This window comes from Psammomys obesus, unplaced genomic scaffold, assembly GCF_907164565.1.
Source record: "Psammomys obesus unplaced genomic scaffold, mPsaObe1.curated_primary_1811, whole genome shotgun sequence".
Taxonomy (NCBI): Eukaryota; Metazoa; Chordata; class Mammalia; order Rodentia; family Muridae; genus Psammomys; species Psammomys obesus.
Window position 1 is genome coordinate 1 of NW_026590290.1, and position 14,487 is coordinate 14,487.

The 14,487-nt window shown below is 40.0% G+C and overlaps 1 protein-coding gene across 1 annotated transcript; it reads right to left on the reverse strand.

Moving 5' to 3' along the window:
• Positions 1-3,308: 3,308 nt before the first annotated feature.
• LOC129676429 (cytochrome P450 2C26-like) lies at positions 3,309-8,650 on the reverse strand. Its single transcript, XM_055606765.1, has 3 exons — positions 8,371-8,650; positions 4,937-5,078; positions 3,309-3,775 (listed from the first exon to the last, which is right to left on the reverse strand). Exons 1-3 carry the CDS (start codon positions 8,503-8,505, stop codon positions 3,594-3,596), a joined length of 459 nt encoding a protein of 152 aa, XP_055462740.1. The 5' UTR covers positions 8,506-8,650; the 3' UTR covers positions 3,309-3,593.
• Positions 8,651-14,487: the final 5,837 nt, after the last annotated feature.

Genomic DNA, 14,487 nt, shown 5'->3' on the forward strand with positions numbered 1-14,487 from the left:
ATTATTTTTAGGTTTCATCATTTCATTGTGTCCCAGATTTGTTGGATGTTTTGCATCAGGAACGTTTTTTCATTTAACATTTTCTTTGACTGATGTATCAGTTTGCTCAATCTTATCTTCAACACCTGAGATTCTCTCTTCCATCTTTTGTATTCTTTTGATGATGCTTATATCTATAGTTTCTGTTCCCTTTCCTGGGTGTTCCATTTTCAGGATTTTCTTTGTGGTTTTTTTAAAAAATTTTTTCTATTTCATTTTACAATTATTGGGAAGATTTTTATATTTCCTTCAACTGTTTGAATGTATTTTTCTGTATTTATTTAAGGAATTTGTTCATATTCTCTTTAAAGACCTCGGTCTTTATAAGATTAGATTTAAGGTCTTCTTCTGCATTTTCTCTGTAAGGATATCCATGGCTTCCTTCACTCCTTTAGTAATTATCTGGGCTCTGGTGATGTCTTTCTTTTTACTTTTTTATATAATTTTATATAAAAATTATATAAATTTTTACTTTTTATATTAATTATAGTTTATTCACATTGTATCCCAGCTATAGCCCCTTCTCTCATTCCCTCTGAATAACATCCTCTCTCTCTCATCTCCCATTTCCCTCTCCAAGTTCACTGATAGGGGAGGCCTTCCTCCCATTCCATCTGACCCTATCTTATCATGTCTCTTCAGGATTGGCTGCATTATCCTCTGTGGCATAGCAAGGCTGCTTCCCCCCTCAGAGTGTGTGGGGGTTCAAAGAACCTGCCACTGAGTTCATGTCAGAGACAGTCCCTGTTTCCCTTACTAGGAAACCCACTAGAACACTGAGCTGCCATGGGCTACATCTGAGCAGGGGTTGTAGTTTATATCCATGAATGGACCTTGGTTGGAGTATCAGTCTCAGAAAAGTGCTGATATTTTGATTCTGTTGCTCTTCTTGTGGAGCTCCTGTCCTCTCCAGGTCTTACTATCTCCCCCTTCTTTCCTAAGATTCCCTGCACTCTGCCCAAAGTTTGGTTATGAGTCTCAGCATCTGCTTTGATTCACTGCTAGGTAGAGTCTTTCAGAAGCCCTCTGTGGTAGATTCCTGTCCTATTTTCTGTTTTCTCCTTCTTCTAGTGTCCATCCCATTTGTCTTTCTGAGTGATGATTGATCATCACTCCTTCTTGCTTAGCTTCTTTAGGTGTACAGATTTAGTATGTTTATCCTATATTAGAGGTCTAGTGAGTATACTTATAAATGAGTATTTACCATGTGTGTCTTTCTGCTTCTGGGATAGCTCACTCAGGGCAATCTTTTCTAGATCCCACCATTTGCCTGCGTATTTCACGATTTTCTTGTTTTTAATTGCTGAGTAGTATTCCATTGCGTAAATTACCACAATTTTTGTATCCATTCTTCAACTGAGGAACAGCTGGATCGTTTCCAGATTCTGGCTATTACTAATAATGCTGCTTCAAAAACGGTTGAACAAATGTCCTTGTTGTGTACTTAAGCATATTTTGCATAGGAGTCGTATAGCTGGATCTTGAAGGAGAGCTATGCTTAATTATCTGAGAAAGTGCCAGATTGGTTTCCAAAGTGGTTATACGAGTTTACATTTCTACCAGCAATGAAAGAGGGTTCCCCTTTCTCCAGATCCTCTCCAGCATGTATTGTCACTTGAGTTTTTGATCTTAGCCATTCTGATGTGTGTAAGGTGAAATCATAGGGTCATTTTGATTTGCATCTCCCTGATGGCTAAGGACATTTAGCATTTCTTTAAGTGTTTCTCTGCCATTTTATATTCTTCTACAGAAAATTCTCTGTAGAAAATTCTCTCTTTAACTTTGTACCCCATTTTTTAACTGGATTATTTGATTTGTTGCTGTTTAACTTCTTGAGTTCTTTATATATTCTGAATATTAGACCTCTGTCAGATATTGCGTTGGTGAAGATCCTTTCCCAGTCTGTAGGCTGTTGTTTTGTTTTGAAAACAGTGTCTTTGACTTTAAGGAAGCTTTTCAATTTCATGAGATCCCATTTATTGACTGTTGCTCTTAGAGCCTGTGCTGTTGGTGTTCTCTTCAAGAAGTTGTCTCCTGGTCTGGCTCTTCTTGAGTATGCTCTTATAATGATCTTTAGGCATCTGGTAGTCCCTAGAGTGGGCTGGCCATTGGAGGTGCATGTAGAGTTGTGGGCAAGAAGATGTAGCACAGGTGAGCAGATGTAGTTTACTTCTATTGACTGTGTTTTAGGGGTCTTGGCATGCAGGGTATAGGGGGTAGTGGTGTAACCTGGATATTTGTGGGGTCAGCAGGCCTCTTCCAGGAGGCAAAGAGTGCCATGACCCAGATCATGGAGCTCACAGGACAATGTAATCAGTAATTATAAAATCATATTCATATTTATTCTGCAGGAAATCTGCTCAAAAGAGGGAAACAGTTACAGCAGACCACATGCAGTGAGGATTTCTCTGTGCCATTTCTATGAGAAATACAACAATGTCAAGCTTGGAAAGGCATATGAGCGGCAGGAAACAACCTGGAGACAAAGTCCCTGGGGCTGTGCCTCGCCAGGACAAACCCATTAGTCAGCTGGGCATATATGATGGACTGCCTCCAGAAAGCTCACCTGCTTACCACAGGCCCTTTCTGCACCAAAGGCTCCTGGGCTCCTGGCAGCAAAGCAGGGCACAGCCACATCCCTGCATGTCTATTCCTCCCTGAGACTTCTCATCACTCTGTTTCTCTGCACTATGCTCATGCTTCTGTTCACTGCTTATCTGTTTCAAATACAAATGCTGGCAGTGACTCTAGTTCACACTCAACCAAAGAGCTTTCTTCCATCCTCCTCTCCACCTTCTCCCTGTGTTGGGGAAGTGGGAGATAAGCTGTGAGTAATTAGGTACATGCTTGAGAAGAGGTATGTATCAATGTAAAGGCCAGAAGTAAACTTTGGGTGCTGTTTCTCAGGAATTGTGCATCTTGTTTTGTGACACAGGGTGTCTCCCTGAGACCCGAGGCTTGCCTACTAAGCAAGGATGGATGACCAGGAAGCCCAAGAGATCCTTTTGTCTCTGCCTCCTAAATGCTGATGTAACTAGTATAGGCCGCATGTATAAATGTTGAGATGTACACTGGAGATGAAATTTGGGTCTTCAGGCTTGAGTGACAAGGACCTTAGAAATCAAGCTCTCTACTCAGCACTCACTCTTTACATGCCCTGTTCTTATTATGTGAACTTTAAAAACTTATTTTCAAAAAACAAAAAACAAAAAAAAACTTATTTTCTTTTGTTTCTAGTCTTAACTATAATGAGAATTTGACCAAAGTCATACTAATTCAAAGATATTTTTATTAAGAACATGCAGAAAATACATTACTGTGAATTATTATAAGAAAAGTTTTTTTATATATATGGTTGTAAGCCTAGACTTTTATGGCATATCCAGTGACTCCAAATACTACAAAATGGAATATGTGTATTTCCTGAATTTTAAGGAGTTTGAGAACATTTGAAGGAATAAAGGACATGAGTTTCTTGATGGTGAGGGAAATGTATGATGGGCTAAAAGTGATTGCAGAAGACAATACATCAGGAGCGAGGTAATCTGATCTCTTTAGACAGGAATGAAGCAGAGCTGGAAAGGGGGTGGTACAGAGGCAAATCCATTGACAACTGGGGTGGTATCAATGTCCTTTGGGTGAACCAAAGGCTTCAGCTTAAAGTTTTGTAGAACAGTGGTCAGGAAAAGAAACAGCTCCATGCGGGCCAGGCCCTCTCCTGCACATATCCTTTTTCCTGGGAGGAAAAAATACCAAAGAAGGTAATTATTCCCATACACAACAAACATTAATCTGAGATGCACTTTCCTGGTAGAAATATAAGAAAAAGGTAATAACTGCTGAGTTGACGGGTGGGTGGTTAGATAAATGGATGGGTGAAGGGGAAAGAAATTAGCAAATAGACAAAGAAGGACATATTTCCATCTATGATATTGTATTCAGAAACATATGATTCAAAACTATTTGTCAAGTAGATGTGTTTGTTTATACCTGTATTCAAAGCACCAAGGTGAATGGGAGTGGGGATTGTGAATGTTTCATGATGCTCATAAAACCAGTTTAGGGAGCTCAGATATGGATCCAATATCCATGGCTCACACCCTGAATTTGGAAGAGGGAAACCCTGTAGCCACTGCAGGACATGATGGCATATCTACAAGGTCCCCATCATCCCACAGTGATCTGGAAGATTCTAAACTGAGAGGAAACATCCTGCTCCAATGCTTAGTTTCTGTGAAATGATCTGCATTTTCTCTTGTGTAGTCTCTATGACCTATGCCATTTGAAGCAGCTAGAAAACCTTTCATGAAAATATTGCTCTATTTTATGCTCAAAATGTGACACATGAAAGAGCAAAGTATGGATTTCGCCCCAGCAACCTTCTGGCCCTAAGCTGTGTGGTGATCTCCCATGCACTGGTCCAGCTGCATTAGCAGGAATTATTCACTCATCTGTTTCTCAAGCCTGCTTCAGACTCTTTGGTGCTTTTGTGTATTTTTAGAGCCACAGCTGCATAGTTCAGCCTGGAGATGAGTAACACAGCAAAGTGACAGGAACTTGAATTATGGAGAAGTCTCCGCTTTCATGGTGAGAGTAAAGCAGAAATGAAGTTTGGTTTCTAGGATGGTATCTTTGGTACCTCTGTGATGGATCTAAAGGAAGAACACAAATTTCCTACACTCTGGCTTCCTCTATTTTGAACAATGGATGAACAATCAAAAGCCTCAATTTCAAGGTCTGACAAGGAGGGTGATCCTCACCACGGACATAGCATGAGCCGTGGAAGTCACACTCCTGGTCCTGCACAAACTGCAAATCTATCAGCCCCCTATGGAATCATTGTGGAAATCCCCACAAATCTGCATGCAACTGGAATCAAGGTAATGAGTTTTATTACCTTCTGAGAAAGGCATGAAGTAGTCACTTTTCTTAAAGTTTCCATTCCCATCTAGAAAGTGGCCAGGGTCAAATGTCTCTGGGTTGGGGAATTCCTTGCTGTCATGCAGCACGGATGAGAGTGATGTCATTACCGTTGTCCCCTGGAAAAACACACAGAGAAAGATTTTAAAGTAATGGTGGCCCCTAAGAAAAACATCATAGTCCAGGGTTCTGATCCATAGAAAGGTTTGCCTAAAAGAAGAGCAGGAACATTTCTAACTGAAAGAGCATTTAGGGAACATGGGTATGAGGGGATTAGAGTGTGGGTCAGTCACAGTGGTTGTTAAATTGCCTTAAGTGCAATTTGAAGTCAGTACTGGAAAGTTGAATTCAAGACCATATCAAAAATACCATTCATCACAACCAAGCTGGTTTAATTCCAGAAATGCAGGGATGGTTCAACATACATGATGTAAAGTCTTGTTTTACTCATGAGCAGAAAATTATATCTAGTGAGGTCACCCAGATCAAAGAAACAAATGCTGCAATTCTTTTCTCATTTGAGAGTATTAGCTTAAACCATTTGTATGTTTTCTGTATTTAACTTGGGGTTTATGTGGATCTAGGAAGTTAACCACAGATGACTGTCAGTGGAGGATGCATTGGGGCAGGTAGTAGAATATGGGTGAAATGAAAGTAGAAAGAGAACACTGCGGGGCAGTATCCAATGGGTAGTGGAATGATATGAATGGGGGAAGTGAGCAGCAAGATGAAGGCTTAAACAAAATGCATTGTACATGAAGAAGCTGTGTGGGAACCTGTGGTTTTGCAGTCCAGGTTAAAAAAAATATATATATATATATATAAAGGAGGAAAATAGAACATGTGTGATATCAAAGAACAGGGAGATGATACTAGGAACTAAAGGTTTAAGCATGGATAGAGAACAGTAGGGGAAAAAAGAAGTAAGGGGTGTATGCTCAACCATATTGTCAATCCTCAAGGAACATCAAGAAAGAGTGAGCAAAAGGAATGTATGAAACAAGAAAAGGTAGTGTGAAATGACGTCCCATAGATAGCACATAGCTGCTGCAGACCTGGATTCACAGCAGCTGCGCTCATGTACACGAGGTCAACACAAGATTGATCCAAGTAAAATCCCAACATAGATTGTGGAAGTGTTCTGGAGAACCTACCCCTACCAAAGAAGCTCAACAAAGGGTTACTTTCCTTTGGGTGTGTGGCAATTGGTAAGTTCCCCATGCTCCAACGAATGACCCACACCCATGTACATATGAGAAAACTCTCTGGACTCAATGGATTCTATAAAAGAATGTAAAATGTAACATTGGAAGGTAAATGTAATTAATGTGTCCTGGCAGCGTGTTGCAAGCAAGGCTGGGGGACTTGATATAATCAAGATACATTGTACCCATATATAAATTGTAAATTTTATAAAAGAAAAAAAGCTTTTAAAACAGAGAAGTCATGAACTCAAATGTGTGGCCAAGTAAATCTAAATGAATACATATGTGTATAATACGTACATTCACTGATAAAATATAATTAATATATAAAATCATTAAAATGGGTGCAGAATCTGAAAAGAAAGTGCATGTTTTCTTGGTCAAATTCATGCCAAGTGTTCCTAGCCTTTATCTATAACTCTTTCCAAATCTTCAGATGAGGAAGACAATGCAGCCACTCCTGATGAAACCTGACAGGCTAGGATCAGATGGAAGAGGCAGAGGACCTCCCCTATCAGTGGACTGGGGGAGAGACATGGGTGGAGAAGATAGAAAGAGGGTGATATTGGGAAGTGATGAAGGAGGGGACAATAAAGTGAATAAACTGTAATTAATAAAAAATAAATACATTTTATTTTTACTTTTTATTTTAATTTGTTTATTAATTACACTTTACTTTGTATCCCCCTCCTTTAGTTCCCTCTCTCCTCCTCTCCCTATTCCTTCCTTCCTCTTCCTTCTCCACACATGCTCCTCCCCAAGTCCACTGGTAGGAGAGATCTTCTTTTCCTTCCTTCTGATCCTAGTCTGTTAGATCTCTTCAGGAGTGCCTGCATTGTCTTCCTCTGTGGCCTGGTAAGGCTGCTCCCCCTCAGGGGGAGGTGAACAAAGAGCAGGCCAATCAGTTCATCTCAGAGACAGTCCCTGTTCCCATTGCTATGGAACCCACTAGGAGACTGAACTGCCATGGGCTACATCTGTGCAGGGGTTCTGGGTTATCTCCATGCAGGCTACTTGGTTGGACTATCAGTCTCAGTGAAGACCCATGTGCCCAGATTTTTTGGATCTGTTGCTCTCCTTGTGGAGCTCCTATCCCCTCCCAGTCTTATTAACTCCCACTTCTTTCATAAGATTCCCTGCAATCTCCTCATGAACAGAACACCAACAGCACAGACTCTAAGAGCAGCGATCAATAAATGGGACCTCATGAAACTGAAAAGCTTCTGTAAAGCAAAGGACACTGTCGTCAGAACAAAACGACTACCTACAGATTGGGAAAGGATCTTCACTAACCCTATATCTGACAGAGGGCTAATATCCAGTATTTATAAAGAACTAAAGAAGTTAAAAAGCAACAAATTAAGTAATAAATTTTAAAAAATTAAAAATGAGAAAAAAGATATCAAACTTGACAAGTAAGTATTAAAGTTGTACTCCTTTGTGTTTCTCAGGACTAAAACAAGTAAGTGCCCATTGCCATTAGTTCCATTCAATCATATCCTGGAATTTTTCAAATCATGGAAGGACATCATGAACACAAATTAATACTCCAGGACTGGAAAAGTATATACAAATGCACTAATCCAGATAATACCAGAGATACACATACATTCACAGACGAATCATTACCAGTAAGTACTAAAATTAGCATGATTGAAATCAAATAAATTTGTGAAGTCAATTATTTTCATAAACCAGGTTAAAAAAAAGGTCACAGGAACAAAAAAAAATCATAATATGAGAAGATTGCTATTTAAGAAATTTCCAAGAAAGTATTTCAAAGCTGCATTGCTAGAATGAAAACATCACAATAAAAGCAAAGCAAAATAAAATAATAATAATAATAATAATAATAATAACAATAATAATAATGAGTCTGAGGTTAGTGATGAGTCAAAGGATTCAGGATTTCTCCAGTTATCTCCAGATTTACTTTCAACATGGTAGACATTCATGAAAAGAGTTTTGGGAAATTGACAAAGGGTTGACACATTCCCACAGGAATACCTGAGCTTCTCTGAACAGGATTTGGAAGGCTCAGCAAATGCAGAGCTGTCCTTCCCCTGTCCCTACTTGGGGAAGAGCCCCTCCCGTTCATGAAACAGCAGAAGCTGCCCTCAGCAGAATGTGACTCAGGACTGGAACCTCACTGTGAACCTGGCAGCATGGAGAACACAGAGGAACAGCAGAGGAGAGACAAGCTTACCTTGGGGATGAAGTAGTTCCTAAATTTAATGTCACAGGTCACTGCATGGGGAACGTTGTTGGGGACGAGGTCAATGAATCTCTGGACCTCGTGAATCATGGCATCCGTGTAGGGCATGTGACTCCTGTCTTGCATGCAGGGCCTGCGGTGTTGGCCAACCACACGGTCAATCTCTTCCTGGACTTTAGCTGGTTAGTCACACAGAGATGTGTAAGAATAGGAGAGAAGTGGCATGTTTGTCACAACACAAGGCTACACAGTGAATGAAGAAGGTGCACTCCCAGCATTATAAATGCATTTTAGGTCCAGGAGTACCTGGGGAATGTGAGTATGAAGCAGACCCTGGTAAGAAGAACCTCGTTTTATTATTTTTATTTTTTAATTAATTACAATTTATTTAATTTGTATGCCAGCTGTAGGACCCCTCTCTCAGCCCCTCTCAACCCCATGCTTCTTCCTGCTTCTTGTCCCTTGTTCCTCCCCCAGTCCACTAATGGGGCTGCCCTCCTCCCCTTCCATCTGACCCTAGCCTATGGGGTCTCTTCAAGACTGGCTGCATTGTCTTCCTCTGTGGCCTGGTAAGGCTGTTCCCACCTCAGCGAAGGATGATCACAGAGCCTGCCACTGAGTTCATGTCAGAGACAGTCCCTGTTCCCCTTACTAACTAACCCACTTGGACACTGAGGTTCCATGAGCTACATCAGCTCAGGGGTTTGGGGTTATCTCCATGCACGTTTCTTAATTGGAGTATCAGTCTCAAAAAAGACACCTGGGCCCAGATTTTTTGGTTCTATTGCTCTCCTTGTGAAGCTCCTGTCCCCTCTCCTGGTCTTACTATTTCCCACTTCTTTCATAAGATTCCCTCTTGTTTTATCAGGTATCTTCAGGACTGGCTGTAAAGTCCTTCCTCTGTGGCCTAGCAGGGCTGCTCCTCCCTTGCGGGGTTGGGAGGTCAAAGAACCTGCCATTGAGTTCATGTCAGAAATAGTCCCTGTTCCCCTTACTAGGAAAACCCACTTGGTTACTGAGCTACCATGGGCTACTCCGAGCCTAGGTTCTAGGTTATATCCATACATAGTCCTTGGTTGGAGAAACAGTCTCATATGGGACCCCTGTGCCCAGATATATTTGGTCCTTGTGGAGATCCTAACCTCTCCACATCATATGGGGAGGAGGTCCTCCCCTATCAGTGGACTTGGAAAGGGGCACGGAGGAGATGAGGGAGGATGGGATTGAGAGGAAATGAGGGAGCAGGATACAGAATTAATAAAATTCAACTAAAAATAAAAATAAAAAGTATGTTTGGGGCTGGAAAAAAACCCAACAGCTTTGTGAATTATAAATCTCATTCACTGGACCTAACACCAAAACAAAACATTCCTTGACTCACAGAAGAGAAATGAAAGACTGTTTATATAGACCTCCAGGTGTGGTGATGTATGACTACAAGTCAGCACTTGGGAGCATCAGGAATTCAATGCCAGCATCAACTATGATAGCAAGTTTTATGTCAGCCTGGGCTACATGAGACTGTGTCTCAGAAGGCAAAAAAAAAAAAAGAATGAATGATGTGATGCAAGTTGTTTCTTTGTTATTATATCATGGATATTTCATGTGAAAAGTTTTAACATTTAACATTCACTGAATAAATGGCAACTTTGATCTGAAAAAAAAAAAGATTCCCTCTATTCTACCCAAACGCTGGCCATAAGTCTTAACAACGGCTTTGATACTCTGCAGGGTAGAGCCTTACAGAGGCCCTCTGTGGAGGCTCCTGTACTGTTCCCTGTTTTCTCCTTCTTCTGATGTCCAGCCTCTTTGCCTTTTTGAAAGGGTGTTGAGCATTTTAGCCAGAGTCCTCCTTCTTGATTAGTTTCTTTAGGTGTACAGATTTTAGTAGGTTTATCCTATATTATATATCTAATATCCACTTATGAGTGAGCATATACCCTGTGTGTCTTTTTGATTCTGGGATACCTCACTCAGGATGATCTTTTCCAGTTCCCACCATTTACTTGCAAATTTCATGATTTTCTTGTTTTTTATTGCTGAGTAATAATATTTCATTGTGTGGATGTACCACAATTTCTGTATCCATTCCTCATTTGAGGGCCATCTGGGCTCTTTCCAGATTCTGGCTATTACAATAAAGCTGCTGAAATCATGGCTGAGCAAATTTCCTTGTTGTGTACTTGAGCCTCTTTTGGATATATGCCTAAGAATGGTAGAGCTGGATGTTGAGGAAACACTATTCCTAATTGCCTGAGAAAGCACCAGATTGATTTCCAGATCACTTGAAGTTTTGATCTTAGCCATTCTGATGTATGTAAGTGAAATCTCAGGGTCATTTTAATTAGCATTTCCCTGAAGTCTAAGGATTTTGAGAATTTCTTTGTTTTTCTGCCATTCAATATACTTCTATTGAGAATTCCCTGTTTATCTCTGCACCCCATTTTTTAGTTGGATTACTTGATTTGTTGCTGTGTAACTTCTTGAGGTTTTTATAAATTCTGGATATTAGTTAGCTCTTTGTTAGATATAGGGTTGTTGGTGTGAATCTAACCAAGCAAATGAAAGACTTTTTTGAAAAAAACGTCAATTCTCTGAAGAAAGAAACTGAAGAAGCTATCAGAAGTCCAAAAGATCTCCTATGCTCATGGATCAGTAGGATTAACATAGTGAAAATGGACATCCTGTCAAAGCAATTTGCAGATTCATTGCATTCCTATCAACATACCAACACAATTATTTACAGAACTTGAAAGACAAATTCTCAATTTTGTATGGAAAAATAAAAAACCCAGATTTGCTAAAACTATTTTGTACAACAACAGATCGTCTGGAGGTATCTTTATCCCTGATCTCAATCTGTACTAAAGAGCAATAGTAGTAAAAACTGCATGGTACTTGCCTAGAAACAGAATGGTGGATCATTGGAATTGATTCAAAAACCCAGAAATAAACTCACATACCTATGGATAATTGATTATTGACAAAGATGCCAAAACCATCAATGGAAAAGAGAAAGCATTGTCAATGAGTGGTGCTAGTCTAACTGTAGGTCTACATGTAGAAAAATACATATAGATCCATATTTATCACTCTGCACACAACTAACCTCTAAGTGGATCAAAGACTTCAACATAAAACCAGACACAGTAAACCTGTTAGAAGAAAAATTGGGGAAGAGCCTTGAACTCATTAGCACAGGAGACAATTTCCTGCACAGAACACTAACAGCAGACTCTAAGATCCACAATCAATAAATGGAACCTCATGAAAATGAAAGCTTCCGTAAAGTAAAGGTCACTGCCATCAGAACAAAACTACAGCCTGCAGACTGGGAAAGGATCCTCATCAACCCTATATCTGACAGAACCTCCTTCTATAATGCTTTTCTCTGCATAGACTCCTCATTGTTTTCAAACTGAGACCCAGACTGTCACTGCAGAAACACAGCTATGTGTTCCTCTGACACCTCAGTGTCAGTGTCATCTTCCTCCCTTTTGTCCTCATTCTTCACTACACTGTTGTAGTTCAGGATTTTTGTGGAGCTCTCTTGGCTGGATGCCATTTTTGTTTTCTCCTACCCTTTCATTACTTATTGTAATTCATATTTACGCTATTGTTACTTCAATGTATACTGAACACAAGTAAAAAGTGAATTTCATATATACCAAAACATTGATTGTATTTGAAATTAAGTTACATCTTGTCCCATTCAGCTGCTGTCTCCTGAAATCTCCTTCCCCTCTGATAAAGAAAAAGAGAGAAACCCTCTATGCCTTTAGTTAATTAAGATAGTTCTCATGCCTCAGAACCTGCCACAGAGGGCCTCTGAAAGCCTCTGCCATGCAGACTGTGAAAGTGGATGCTAAGCCTGATGACCAAATGACTGGAGGAGTGAATGGAATTTTATGTAAGAAGTGGGAAATATCTTGTAGACATAATGAAATCTACACACTTAAAGAAGATAATCAAGAAAGTGGACACAGGCGAAGGTGATTAATTCTCATTTAGAAAGACAAATGGGATGTGCATTGAACGTATGACAGGAGTCTATCACCAAAGGCATCTGAAAGACTCTACCTAGCAGTGTTTCAAAGCAGACACTAAGACTCATAACCAAACCCTTGGCAGAGTGCAGGGAATCATATGAAAGAAGGGAAGTTAGTATGATATGGAAAGGATAGGAGCTCTACAAGGACCAAATATATCCGGGCACAGGGTCTTTTCTGAGACTGACACTCAACCAAGGACCATCTATGGATATAACCTAGAAATTCTGCTCGGATGTGGCCCGTGGTAGCTCAGTAACCAAGTAGTTTTCCAAAGTAAGGGGAACACGGACTATTTCTAACAGGATCTCAAGGGCAGGCTGTTTGACACCCCCCCCCCCAGGGGAGGAGCAGTCTGTTAGGCTACAGAGGAGGACTTTGCAGCCAGCCCTGAAGATACCTGATAAAACAGGGTCAAATGAAAGGGGAGGAGGTCCTCCCCTATCAGTAGACTTGGAAAGGGGCAGGGAGTAGACCACGGAGGGAGTGTGGGGTTGGGGAGGGAATGAGGGAGCGGGAATACAGCTGGGACACAGAGTTAACAAAATGTAACTAAAAATAAAAATAAAATAAAATAAATAAAACAAATGATAAAACAACAACAACAACAAAAAAACAAAAACAAAAACAAAAAAAAAGAAGTGGGAAATAGTAAGAGCTGGAGACGACAGGAACTTCACAAGGAAAGCAACAGAACAAGAAAATTTGAACACAGAGAACTTCCCAGAGACTCATACTCCAACCAAGGACTATTCATGGAGATAACCTAGAACCCTGACAATGCAGCCACTTCTGATGAGAAGTGATAGACTAAGATCAGAAAGAAGGAGAGGAAGACCTCCCCTATCAGTGAACATGGGGTGGGGCATGCATGCAGAAAGGAGGGGGGAGGGTGGGACCTGGAAGGGAATAGGGAGGGGCTTATGGAAGGATACAAAATGAATAAAGTGTAATTAATAAAAGTTAAATTAAAAAAAAGAAAAAAAAAGATAGTTCTCATGAATGCTGTGTTTATTCATGACACATGAGTAAATAATATAAGAATAAAAGTTCCCCCACTGTGTCATTCTCTTTTTTCTATCTCTAGATGGGATTTCTTTCTTCTATGTGTGCAACGACCACTGTTATGCTGAGGAAAGCATAAAAACTGTGTACATATCATGTATATGTATGTAATGCCTGAAGTTAATTGGTCACATGAGTGTCACAGGAAAGTCTTGCTTTCACAAATAGCGTACTATTTCTTAATTTTTAAGTGAAGAAATGTTTATAAGCATAGCATGTAATTTAATAAATACTGTAAACATGAAAAAGTAGTATAATTTACAATAATGTTTTTAAAAGAAAATACTGTTGGTACAATGGAAAATAAATTTGTTCAACAGAAGTTGCATGGAAATGGACTTTTGAAATAATAAAATTCCTTTTTCTATAACTTCTGCCTAAATGGAAATAAGTTTCTGAAGACTACACATTCTGAATACTTCCTAGATTAGAAATTATCTCAGGTAGACTCAGGAGTAATGCTTCTTCTTCAGTGATGTGAGTTTTCACCTCTGTACACCAGAATTAGATTTATCAGAATAAACTAAAGTAAATTCAAGAAGTTGCCTGCTCTAATAGCCTGATTTGTTGTAGAGGTACAACAAGCCGAAGGATGCTGGAGGTGCCTGACACAGATCACCTCCCAAGTAACACGGTCAGTGATCACCTTTAAAATAGTATTTTGTGTTATTTTATTTTATGTATATTGCTGTGAGGATGTCCTATCCCTTGGAATGGGAGTTACAGACAGTTGTAGGTTGCCATGTGGGTGCTGGGAATTTGACCTGGGTCTTTGGAACAGCAGAGTGTGCTCTTAATCACTGAGCCATCTCTCCAGCACCCTGCTGATCAGATTTTAATTGCTTTTCCTACATCCACAGTCTTTCAGTCATCCTTCTCACTATGGCCAGTGGCACATGGACTGAAGATAAGGACTGAGACTTCTCTAAGAAAAACACGCTCAGGACACTAACACTGACTTTCCAGCATCCCACAGGATTGCTGTGACTCACCA

Coding starts and splice junctions, on each gene's coding strand:
- LOC129676429 (XM_055606765.1), bottom strand. CDS start 8,505: ATGCAAGACAGGAGTCACATGCCCTACACGGATGCCATGATTCACGAG. Junction 5,079..8,370: donor GGAACTACTTCATCCCCAAG/GTAAGCTTGTCT, acceptor GTGTTTTTCCAG/GGGACAACGGTAATGACATC. Junction 3,776..4,936: donor CTTCATGCCTTTCTCAGAAG/GTAATAAAACTC, acceptor TTTTCCTCCCAG/GAAAAAGGATATGTGCAGGA.